Genomic DNA, 12,611 nt, shown 5'->3' with positions numbered 1-12,611 from the left:
AAGAATTTATATCAGGGCTTCCCTGGTGGCGCAGTGGTTGAGAGTCCGCCTGCCGATGCAGGGGACACGGGTTCGTGCCCCGGTCTGGGAGGATCCCACATGCCGCAGAGCGGCTGGGCCCGTGAGCCATGGCTGCTGAGCCTGCGCGTCCGGAGCCTGTGCTCTGCAGGGGGAGAGGCCACAACAGTGAGAGGCCCGCCTACCGCAAAAAAAAAAAAAAAAAAAAAAAAAAAAAAAAAAAAAAAGAATTTATATCAGCAAGAAACCTCAGAAAACAAGTGGTGCCCCTCTCTCACTTTACAGATAAGTGAACAGACAGAAGCCCACTTTTCTAGGGGAGGAGAGGTACACGAGAGACTTCACTTCTCCTGCCATGTGTAAGCCTTTATGGGGAGAGTACCAAAGTACTTCAGACCCATAAGGCACTGGGGATTCCCTGGTCCAGTTACTGACCGCTCCACAGATCATTATTCTACACTCAAGGAGCTAAAGAGGCAGAAATAAAAATTGAACTCTTCTGGTAATAATCCAAGTCCACATCCTGGCTCTTTTATTTCTATAAGCTCCAAAGTCCAGCCTGCTGGGACACACCAGATGATGTTACACACATGTGATAAAAGTACACAGCCATCAAGCATTTTATTTTTGAAAGCTATATAAAGACACAGAAAAACAAAAATCAACATATATTAAGTGAAAAAGCAGCCTACAAAGCAATGTTTTCTTTTATTGATTTTATTCCTAAAAATACAGGTGTTAGATTTGTTCACTGTGCCTGCTATTCACCAGGCACCATTCTGGGCACTGGGGAATGGGCATAAAATTAAGTCTCTGTCTTCATGCACGAAGGCTGCAGTTCAGGAAGGGTGACAAGCACAGAGGCAGGAGAGAGTGCTATTTTACAGTATTTCATCAATTATGCACAGTGCCCTGCATTTTCACAAGGCTACAATCAGATTCAGCGCACGAAGCACAGGCACCCTAACGTTGTGCCCATCCCACTGGCAGAGCCCCAGGAGTTGGTCCTAAGTCCTCTTCCCTCTCAGAGCATCTCATCTGGGATACATAATCCATCTCACCCATGACTACGCTGACTCTCAAATGTGTATCTCTGGCTCTCAGCTCTCCTGAGCTCTAAACTTACGTGTAAAATATTAAGACCTGTCAGTTCTACCTTCTGTGTTACCTCAATCCATCCATTTTTCGACATCTCTACTGCTATTACCGAAGTACAAGCCTGCTATGCTCTCTCTCTGGGACTACCAAAACGACTAATTCCTTCCTGTTTCCCTCCCAAAATTAATTCGCCAAAACATAAGACAAACCACACTGTGCCTTTCTTTAAAATTTTAAATCCTTTTATGGCTTTCATTACATTTTGAAAATACCCATACTTCTCACCAAAGACTAGCATGACATGGCACCTGCCCAGCTCTACAACTTTACTTCATCTGCCCCTTGCATACTATGGTCTAGCCTGTGACTAAAACCAGAATGCATCTCTCCAACTGGGGCAGCCGTGAGGAGTCTCACTGCTTAATTTAAATAAAGGCAACTGTAGGTACTGATGTGATGTGACTTCTGCCCAGTACATTCAACGTCAGAGTAGAGAAATTCAATGAAGGTAAATAAATGGCAGAGTAACTATGAGTCTCTTAAGGTAGTCAAATGCCTTATCATCTAATTAGAGACGTACGGAATTAACGACCAAGATTCTCACTAACCTAGTCAAACAACAGCTACGGGGCAATGAGTTTGAGAGGATCAGCTGACAAGGAGGACCATGTTAAGCACGACTCACGTCTGGCACATAAACGGATGTGAAAAGTAGAGTGAGTGGAAAGCCCTCAGTGCCACTCACCTCCCTCCCCTCTACACCCTGGGGAGGCAGAGGTGGGTCCAGTACACCTGCCAAAAGCATAACACAAATATATCCATCACGTTAAAAGTGAAAAAGAAATAAACCACAAGATCATCTCAAATGCCACCAAAAGAAAAAAAGCACGTGACAAAATCCAACACCTGGGCTTCCCTGGTGGCACAGTGGATAAGAATCCACCTGCCAACGCAGGGGACACGGGTTTGAGCCCTGGTCTGGGAAGATCTCACATGCCGTGGAGCAAATAGGCCCGTGCGCCACAACTGCTGAGCCTGTGCTCTAGAGCCCGCGAGCCACAACTACTGAAGCCCGCGTGCCTAGAGCCCGCGCTCCACAACAAGAGAAGCCACCGCAATGAGAAGCCCGCGCACCGCAACGAAGAGCAGCCCCCGCTCGCTGCAACTAGAGAAAGCCTGCGCGCAGCAACAAAGACCCAATGCAGCCAAAAATAAATTAATTAATATTTTTTTAAAAAGGGATACATCGTAGGAAACTAAACCAACCAAAAAAATAGAGCAATTATTATTTACTCTAGGAAAAATAAAACTACACAATAAAGGGGACTTGAATGCAAACATATTTACCTTACCGTAATTATATAAACACTAGATATTCATTTAACTAAAATTTACAAGAACAGAACTGAAAAAAGGAGGGGAAAAGTAAATACATCTGTGGACCAGTCTGGAGGAAAGGTGAAAGCCAGTAGAAAGTGTCTAAAATGAGGAAAAGGAGATAAAGAAATAGAAGTACAGTCGACCCTTGAACGAAGCAAGGGTTAGGGGCACTGACCCTCTACCCAGTTCAAGATCCACATATACGTACAGTCAGCCCTCTGTATACACACTCGGTTCCTCCATACCCAAGTTTCCACATCCTCGGATTCAACCAACCGTGGATCGCATAGTACTCTAGTACAGATTGATTGAAAATAAACCCACATTTAAGTGGACCTGTGCTGTTCAAACCCGTGTTGTTCAAGGGTCAACTGTACATATGTGTGTTATTCAGAAGTATGAAATACAGATGTTAACGGTAGAACAAACACCTAAGAGCTGTCAAGTTGCCTCTAAAGAGCAGGAAATCAGGGGTGTGGGATAAAAAGCCAACCAGACAGAAAACTACGAAAACTAAATAGAAGCCATCTGGAAAAAATAAATAAATACATTGAAGAAACGTTAAGTGACATTTTCAACAAGAACAAAAACAGATGTAAAGGAGCAGAAAATGGGAGAACAAAAGATGAGGTGAACAAATGAAAGCACAGTGGAAGCCTGGGAAGATGGGAGACTATGGACCCATCACGGCACCTAGAACTTGGACATCCTAGAAAGCCTGGTCTGTTCACATATGGCCGGTCTCTGCCAAACTGGGTACCAAGGAGATACTAATCTCTTCCTACTCTTCACAACTGCTGTCTCTGCTCACCCCACCATCTCCCTCCCAACCTGTCCACAGCGCCCTGTTTTGTCATTTCACTGAGACCCAAGTTTATAGAATTACTGTCACCTGTTCCAAAGTTATGCGCTTGCTAGTCAATATTCCACTGAAGGCCCCAGGTTCTAAAATCAATGATTTCTCCTTGTCTGAAGAAAAACATCTGCTTAAAATACTCTTTATAAATGTAAAAGAGGTGACAGTCATAACCAGTCCTTAAAGTTTTGTCCCCGCCTTTATTGATTTGACAGAAAAGTTCCTTAGTTCAAAGAACATTCTAACTCCTGTCTACACAGGGGTTCTGACTCTTTTGAGAGCCAGGGTCCCCACTTAGAATTTCATAAAAGCTCTCAACTTGCTTTAGAAAAAAAAGTTATACCGGTTTCAAGGGTACAGAAACGTTCAGTGAGGTTCTGGTTTAGGCTCTGGTACCACATTTGTATTCATGAGTACGCCAGCAGCTGGGAATTACAATCTGTATGTAGGCACCTGGTCCCCTCCTCCGGAGGGATGGACTGACCGCCACTCCGCTGGTCCTAAAAGAAACTAAACCACACCCACTGCCAAAATCCTGCCGAGCCACCTGTCTCCCCAGGACAAGTATCTTTCATCTCTCCAGATCTCAATATCCACAGGGTCGTCGGCAGTAACACAACATACACCTAGTATGTGGTTAAAGACACAATTACGGTACCATTATATTCATGACTGTCACTCGGTTGTCGGTTTTTAACTTCCTCATGCATCTTTATTCGCATAGGCCCCTGCCCAGAACACCTTGAACGACCGTCCCTTTAACAGCCACATCTGAGGGCTCACCAAACGCGCCGAGCACTGCCCTCAATGTTTAACAAAGACCCTCCTAAACGCCACCCTACTAATGAAGTAAGCTACACTGACCTCAAACCCCACAGCGTGTGCATGGCAGAGCTGCCATTCGACCCGGGACAGCGACCAGGGATCCGACCAGCGACTGTCGGATCCACGGTGCACCCAGCTCGCTATCTGCCTCCAAGGAGGAAAAGTACCCCGACAGGCGTCGCCGGAAGGCCACAAAATCTGCCCCAGACACAAGGCCCGGGAGGAAATTCAGACCCCACCAGGGCTCCGATGAAAAACAAAATGCCGGTAAAAGCAGCTATGAGGGGCGGCGGGGTGTGAGGGGCAGCAGGGCGGCCGGGCCTCGGCGCGGAGCCCGGGCCGTGGGCGCAGCGGGGCCGCCTCCCCGGCCGCCCGGGCGCCGGGGACGAAGAGGAGAGGAAGTGGAGGAGGAAAAAAAAAAAGGAGAAGGGAGAGAAAGCGCCAACGCCCGCCGCCCGCCCCGCCGCCTCCCCGCCCCCCGGCCGCCGCCCGGCCTCAGCGCGAACCATGGCGCCGCCGCCCGCTGGCCCGCCCGGAGGCCGCGTGTCCCGGCCCGCTCACCTCCCGGGGAGACGGGGCGGAGCCCTGCACCGAGGCGATATACCGCTCCACGTCGGCCTTGTTGCGCCTCATAGCGCCGCCGACCAGGGTTCGCGCGCGAGACGCCAGCGACTAGGCCGCAACGGTTGCAGTCTGGGGAACGCGGCGCCCAAAGCTCTGTGACGCAGCGCCGTCGCCGGCGAAAGGCCTACGCGCCTGCGAGTGTGCGTGCGTGCGTGTCGCGTCATCTCTGTGCGCCGCTCAGGCCCGCGGGGGCCGGCGCGCGGAGGTGACTGCGCTTGCGCGGCGCGGAAATGAGAAGCTCGCGGGCTGTGTGACGCGGCAGAAAGTGCATGACGACGACACGGGCCGCGAGAAGTTGCGTTCGTGAATAGCCCGCGCCCCGCAGGCGCTGGAGGCTGACGGGGTGTACCCGGTGCCGACGTCACTCTTCGGCGCCAGTCGTGTGCGTCAAAGCGCTCATTTTTGGAATTGGGATTTTTAGGTCTTAGCTTAAAACAAGTTTCATAAAATGTTTTCAGTAGGTTTTAGGATTAAAAAGATCACATCCGTGTACACAGGGAGTTTTGGATTTATGGTTATGGATAATTTTGATCCTTTTTTTATAGACTTAATACAGTTTTATCCAACACATGGAACTAACCTGGCCTCTTACAGCCTTTCCTTTTTGATTTTTCAATTTTTCCAAATTTTCCACAATGAGCAATTATTGCCTTTATAAAGAGGGAAAATAAAACAACATTCTGGTTCTGTTTTATTTCAATCGTATTGTATGTGAATAAGGGTGGCTGGTTTGGAAGAGTCTACCTTGGGTAGTTGAACTTCCTAGTATTGGGTGGGCCAAAAAGTGCCTTCCGTTTTTTAAGTAAAAATAAAAGACACATTTTTCGTTTTCGCCAAGAACTACATTGAACAACGTATTCACCCTTTTGTTCCACTACCTTCTGCCATTTTTCAGGCAACTTCGTAATCCCATCTTACCAAAACTTTTTATCTTTTTGAGCAAAGAACTGTTCCAGGTGCCTTTTACAGTCTTTCAGGGAACTGAATTTTTTTCCATTAAGAGAATTTTCTAAAGACCGAAATCAATGGAAATCCCTAGGCGCAATGTCTGGTGAATACGGCAGATGAATCAGAACTTCCCAGCCAAGCTGTAACGTTTTTTTGTTTGTTTGTTTTGTTTTGGCCTGGTCATCAGAGAAACACGCAGTCTTGCGTTATCCTGATGGAAGATTATGCGTTTTCTGTTGACTAATTCCGGACGCTTTTCGTCGAGTGCTGTTTTCAGTTGGTCTAGTTGGGAGCAGTACTTGTTGGAATTAACTGTTTGGTTTTCCGGAAGAAGCTCATAATAGAGGACTCCCTTCCAATCCCACTATAGACACAACACCACCTTCTTTGAATGAAAACTGGCCTTTGGTGTGGTTGGTCATGGTTCATTTTGCTTGCCCCACCATCTCTTCCGTTCCACATTGTTGTACGGTATCCACTTTTCATCGCCCATCGCAATTGGTTTTTAAAAATGGAACGTTTTTATTATGTTTCGGTAGAGAATCACGTGTGAAAAAACGGTCAAGGTTTTTTTCGCTTAACTTACGTGGAACCCAAACATCAAAGTGATGAACATAACCAATCTGGTGCAAATGATTTTCAACGCTTGATTTGGTTATTTTGAGTATATCGGCTATCTCCCGCGTGGTATAACATTGATTGTTCTTAATTATTGTTTCGATTTGATCGCCATCAACTTCAACTGGTCTACCTGACCGTGGAGCATCGTCCAGCGAGAGATCTCCAGCGCGAAACTTCACAAACCACTTTTGACACATTTGATCAGTCACAGCACCTTGTCCATACACTGCACAAGTCCTTTTTTGCAATTCGGTTGTGTTTTTACCTTTCTTGAAGTAATAGAGCATAATATTCCGAAAATGTTGCTTTTTTCCTTCCATCTTCAACATTAAAATGGTTACACAAAAATTCACCAATTTTGATAAAAGTCTTTTTTTAAATGCACGCTGACATGACAGCTGTCACATACAGTCTAACAAAATTGTTTCGAATGAAGTTAAAGACCACTAAGTGCTGCTAGAAGCACCTTATGGAAAAAACCAAACGAAACTTTGGCCCACCCAGTACTTGCCCCAGGTCCCAGCTAATGACAGCTTATCAAGGCAGTGGTGAGGGGCCTGCCCCTCTACTGGTTTCCCTGGTAACTAATGAGCCCACCTGACGTCAGTTCCCCTATAACTGGTAATCTCTCTTTCCCCGAGGAAGTGAGGACGCCACCCTGTCCTGCCCTCGGTCCACCGCACACAGTGGGGTGTTGCTCCAGGATCTTGCTTCAGACGTGTAAGCTCCCCCATCCATTAAACCATCGATGTCTCTGTTGCTGACTCCGGGCTCTTCCGTCTTGAAGCTGGGCAAGCACAGGGCTTGTAGGCCTGCGGGGTGCAGCCCAACAGCTTCACATGTATTGACTCATTTGATGCTTCCAACAACTTCGTGAAGGTAATGTTGTTTGTTATTATGCTCAAGTCGACAGATAAGGAAACCAAAGGAGTGGACAGGAAAGCAGCTTTGCCAAGCACACGTGGTAAAATGACTACCTTTAATCTGTTTTACTAGAACATACTGAAAAGGAGTAAGCCAAAGAGAAAACCTTGAGGCACTCAAGAGGCTTTTCTTAAATACATTTATTAAGCTTTGAAACTTCAGTTTTCACCAAATGGGAGGATGAGTCCGTCCTGCTGGGCTTTAAAAATAGACATTCTTCTCCAGGAAGATGTCCATCCTAGCCCACATCTTTTCCCAGCATGGACCAGATCCATCCCAACTTGTTCTCACAAGTAATTATCCTTCCCCCAAATCACACAGCTAACTGTAATGTTCTCTACGAGGACCACCTTACCAGTGGGATGGATTCCACTCTAATGGCTGCATCACTCATGTTGATGCATTGCAAATTTCATTCAAATGAGCGTTGAATCCATAGAAATATCTGACTTATGACGTCTTTCATCAGCCGCAGTTTTACCTGATTAATCTGAGTCCTCAACTTCTGAACTAATTGAACTGACAGGCATCCAGCATTGATGCTGATCAAAATCAAGAGTTTTCTCATCTCTTCAAGTCCCCCTGTCCTCTGTTGCTCGTTATCATCCCTGGCAGACACCTTGTCTTTCATGTAATCACATGACTCTTTCTTTCTTCAGAATCACTCATATTGTCAGTTCATCCCATCATTTTCTCAGCGCTCTTATTTTGTGTGATTCTACAGTAATCCTAAACTACTTGTAGGTAGCACTGTGAATATTCTCATGACTTTTGAACTTAGGAGACACGACGAGGTTAAAACGTTCATAAAGAACCTCAGAAACAGGAGGAACCGACAGGACTGCACGTTGCCACCGATGCTATCTTTTGTTCTTGGACATAATTAAGTTTTCATTTTAAAACTTTTGCTTTCATCCCATCTGTAAAAATAGAGGCTTTTGTACATGCTACTCTCAGTGTCTGTACAACCTAAACTGCCTTACAGGTGCAGAAATGGATCTTTCACCCATGAGCTGAGGAAGGATTTAGAACTATCCCATGATAGCACAACCCTGCCTGGGATCATGGAGGCAGAGCTTGCACAAATCATAAATTAAGAAATGTGTATACACACACGTATGTATATGCATTTGTATGTGTACATCTATATGTGTATACATCTATATGTATGTATATGCACGCACATGTGTGTTTGTATGTAGGTGTCTCTGGAAATTGAAGTCCCTAACTCAGTGCTGTCTAATATAAATAAAATGTGACCCAACATGGATTTTTAAATTTTCTAGAAGCCACACTTTAAAAAATAAGAAGGAACAGGAGAAATTAATTTGAATAGCCTTCTATTCAACCCAGTGTATTTAAAACATTATAATTTCAACATGCAGTTAATATGAGCAGATTGTTAATAAGCTATCTTACATTCTTTTTTTTGTACCAAGCGTTCAAAATCTGATCTATGGAAATTGAATCTGTGTTTAGATTTCATAAAATTTAGGGTTGAAAAAATAGATTCCTATACCCAAGTTGTTCCAAACATACTTAGAAGTTATCAATAATTGAATTGAATAGCAAATTTTAAATTTTAAATGAATTAAAATTAAATTAAAAATCCAGTTCCTCAGGAGCACCAGCTACATTTCAAGTGCTCAATTGCCATGCGTGTCTGGTGTGTTGGATGGCAAAGCTCTCATAATTCTATTGACGTCGAACTTAGAAAGGAACAAGTTGTGTTGAAAAATAGATACTACCTGTAGCAGTCAGTGTGGCTGACAGAAAACCCCAAAACTACAGCGTCCCAGAAGCTAAAACACAGAGCTTTAAGGAGAGAATAATCAACAGTGTAAAATGCTGCAAAAAGATCAGGAATGATGACTGAGGAAAACTCTTTAGACTTGTTTCCTATAAGTTGATTTTTGAAAGAAATGGTGCAGGCAAAAAGCAGCCTACAAACGGTTGAGGGATTAGGTGGTGAAGAAATGAACGCACAAAGTGATGATTACTGTCTTTTTAATAGGGAAAACTGACGTTGGTATTTTTGGTAAATAATCACATGGAAAAATTGCCCATTTGGGGGGTGTATAGTTTCATGAATTTTAAGGCATGCATAGATTCATGTAATCACTACCACAGTCGGGATACAGAACAACTCCATCCTTCCCCAAACTGATTCACACGACTGGTTTAGAATCACACCCTCCTGGCACTGATCACTCCCCACACTATAGTTTTGTCTTCTCAAGAATGTCTTATGGATGGAGTCATACAGTGTGTTTTCACACTGGCTTTGTTCACTCAGCATAATGCCTTTGAAATTCATCCAAGTTTTTGCATCCTCAATAGTTCATTCTTTTTCATTGCTGAGTAACATTCCACAGGTGAACGGACCACAGGGTTATCCATTGACCAGTTGTAGGGCATTTGGGTTGTTGCCAGTTTCTGGTGGTCGTGAAGAGAGCTGCTGTAAACATTTTTTTTACCAGTTTTTTCTTCAATGAACACAAGTTTTCATTTCTCTAGGGCAAGGGTTTGCAAACTATGGCCTCTGTGTGGACTGGCTGCCTGTTTTTTTTTTTTTAATAAATTAATTTATTTGTTTTTGGCTGCGTTGGGTCTTCGTTGCTGCGTGCTGGCTTTCTCTCGTTGTGGTGGGTGGGGGCTACTCTTCATTGAGGTGCGTGGGCTTCTCATTGAGGTGGCTTCTCCTGTTGCAGAGCATGGGCTCTAGGCGCACGGGCTTCAGTAGTTGTGGCACGCGGGCTCAGTAGTGCCTCGCGGGCTCTAGAGCGCAGGCTCAGTAGTTGTGGCGCATGGGCTTAGTTGCTCCGCGGCATGTGGGATCTTCCCGGATCAGGGCTCGAACCCATGTCCCCTGCATTGGCAGGCAGATTCTCAACCACTGCGCCACCAGGGAAGTCCTTGGCTGCCTGTTTTTGCAAATAAAATTTTTCTGCAACACGACCATGCCCGTTCGTTTATGTGGTGTCTTACGGCTGTTTTGCACTGTGACAGAGTTGAGTAGTTAGTTGTGACTGAGACCTATGTCCTATAAGCCTAAAATATTTACTCTCTGGCCCTTTAAGGAAAACTTTGCTTATAAGTCCTCTAAAGAAAGACTCAGGCCTCCAAGCCAGAGTCTCGCCCACGCCTCTCACCTCATTCATGCCACCTCCCTGCCTTTCCAGCATCCACCTCTCCCACGCCCTCCTCTCTGTGTGCCTCAGTCTCCTGCCGGAAGAAATGGGTTGAGCCCCAAGGAGGCTCTCTGAGGAGGGATGGGGGAGGGCCTGGGGAGGGTTCTACCCACTGCCCACCCCAAGCCATAGGGGCTCTAGCCAGGGCCTAGGAGAGGAGGGAGCTGGCTCTGGGGGGTAGCTGCCCCCATTACTGCTGCTGCTGTCTTGCTGCAGCCACCTGTCCCGTCCCCTCCCTCTTTCCCACTGCTATCCATGGTGAGGAGGAGGGAGGTGCAGTCCCCAGTCCCTACCCCCCAGGTCTGTGTTACTTGGTTTTTAAACAACTGGTTGGGATAAAATCCTAAAGAAATAAAACTTCCAGTGGATTAAAAAAAAAAAGAAAAGACTCAGAAGTGGGATGGTTAGATCGTATAGTGGGTGTTATGTATAGCTTTATAAGAAACTGCCAAGCTGATAGAGTGGCCACCTCAATTTTGCATTCCCATCAGAAGTATATGAAAGATCTGGTTGCTCGGCATCCTTGTCATCACTTGGTATTGTCAGCATTTTTTAATTTAAGCCATTCTAAAAAGTGTGTAGCAGAATTTGTCATGGTTCTGTTTTAGCCCCTCACAGGTAATATTGCTGGACATTTTTTCATAGGCATATTTGCCATCCATATATCTTGTTTAGTAAACTCTGTGTTTTACTTGTTGCCCATATTTTAATCAGGTTGTTTGTTGTGATGAAATAAAATCTACATTTTAAGGCAGGACAAGAAAATTTAAACATCAAGTTCTCTCTCTCTGTGTCCCCTGGGCTTTCCCCCTCCCTCCCTAATGAGCAGTGCGCATCTGCATTACATATTAACCAGACTTCCTCAAAGATGGGAGTGCCTGCTCCAAGGTAAAGAGCTTTCCTTTTTCCTTTCTTCTGAGCTAGCAATGTGACTTCTTAAAAGAATCGTGCTCTTTCCCAGCTCTGCATGGGGTCATGGTGACTTGCTCACCTGGGCTATGTATCCTTGGTGAACTTTACGCAAAATATCAGTAAGTCATTTTGATTGACGATCCTTTGTCTTGAAAACGGTTTATGACTGTGACTTCGACATCTAACAACAGGTAGAACGGTTCTCAGATCTTCTGAGAGTCGGCTTCCCAGGTTATAATCCTCAGTTTGGCTCGAATAAAATTCCTTTTTTTTCTTCTTACCTTGATTGTTAATTGCATTTTCATCAACGGTTGTCTCACTGTTGAGTTTTGAGTGGACTTTAGGTATTGTGACTGAAGTCCTCTGTCAGACCTGTAACTGGGAAACATTTTCTCCTAGTCCATAGTTTGTTACTTCATTCTCTCAACAGTGTCTTCCACAAGGCAGACATTTTTTGATTTTGATAAAGTGCAGCTTATCAGTTATTTTGTTTCCTGAATCGTGCTTTTGCTGTCATATCTAAGGACTTATGACCCCTGGTCATGAAGGTTGTCTTCTGTCTTACACTTTACATTTAGATGTATGACCCACCTTGAGTTACTCTTTTTCACTAAGTGGAAGGTTTTTGTCAAGAATCTTTTTGCCTGTGGATGTCTAATTGCTATAGCAGTATCCTTTTCCATTAAACTGCTATGGCCCCTTTATAGAAATCAAATGACTGTGTTAGCATCTGTATCTGGACTCTCCCTTTTGTTTCAGTGATTTATGCATCTAACTTTTTACAGATTCCTCACTGTCTTGATTGCTGCGGCTTTATATATGTTTTAAAATCAAGTAGTGTGATCCTTCCAACTTTACACTTCTCTGTCAGAATTGTTATATTCTAGTTCCTTTGCCTTTCCACATCCATTCTACAATCACATTTTCTGTATCTATAAAATATTCTATAGGAACTTGATTGCAGACTTGTTTAATCTGTAGATTAGGGCAGAGAGAATCACCATCTCTACCATGTCTTCCAGTCTTCAGTTTCATCAGTGTTTTGTGGTTTTAAGTATACACATCCTGACATGTTTGTTAGGTTATAGCTATTTCATTTTTCATAGAGCTGTTGTAAATGTTATTTTTTAGATATCAGCTTACAATTGTACATTGCTCATATAGAGAAATACAATTGGTTTTTGTCTGTTGACCTTGTATCCTGTGACATTGTT

At 44.5% G+C, this 12,611-nt stretch overlaps 1 protein-coding gene across 4 annotated transcripts in view; it reads right to left on the bottom strand.

Annotated features, from left to right (window-relative positions):
• Nucleotides 1–4,922, bottom strand: part of LOC308627621 (E3 SUMO-protein ligase RanBP2) — a 50,310-nt gene extending 45,388 nt beyond the window's left edge. For all 4 annotated transcript variants that reach the window (XM_081253930.1, XM_081253927.1, XM_081253929.1 and 1 more), the window contains exon 1: nt 4,739–4,922. In XM_081253930.1, coding sequence (XP_081110056.1) covers nt 4,739–4,810 — 72 coding nt within the window. In that variant the 5' untranslated portion in view covers nt 4,811–4,922. The remainder of the gene's footprint in view (nt 1–4,738) is intronic.
• Between the last annotated feature and the right edge of the window lie 7,689 nt (nt 4,923–12,611).

This window comes from Mesoplodon bidens (genome assembly GCF_964165515.1).
Source record: "Mesoplodon bidens genome assembly, chromosome: 14".
Taxonomy (NCBI): Eukaryota; Metazoa; Chordata; class Mammalia; order Artiodactyla; family Ziphiidae; genus Mesoplodon; species Mesoplodon bidens.
This window is presented reverse-complemented; position numbering and strand designations above follow the sequence as displayed.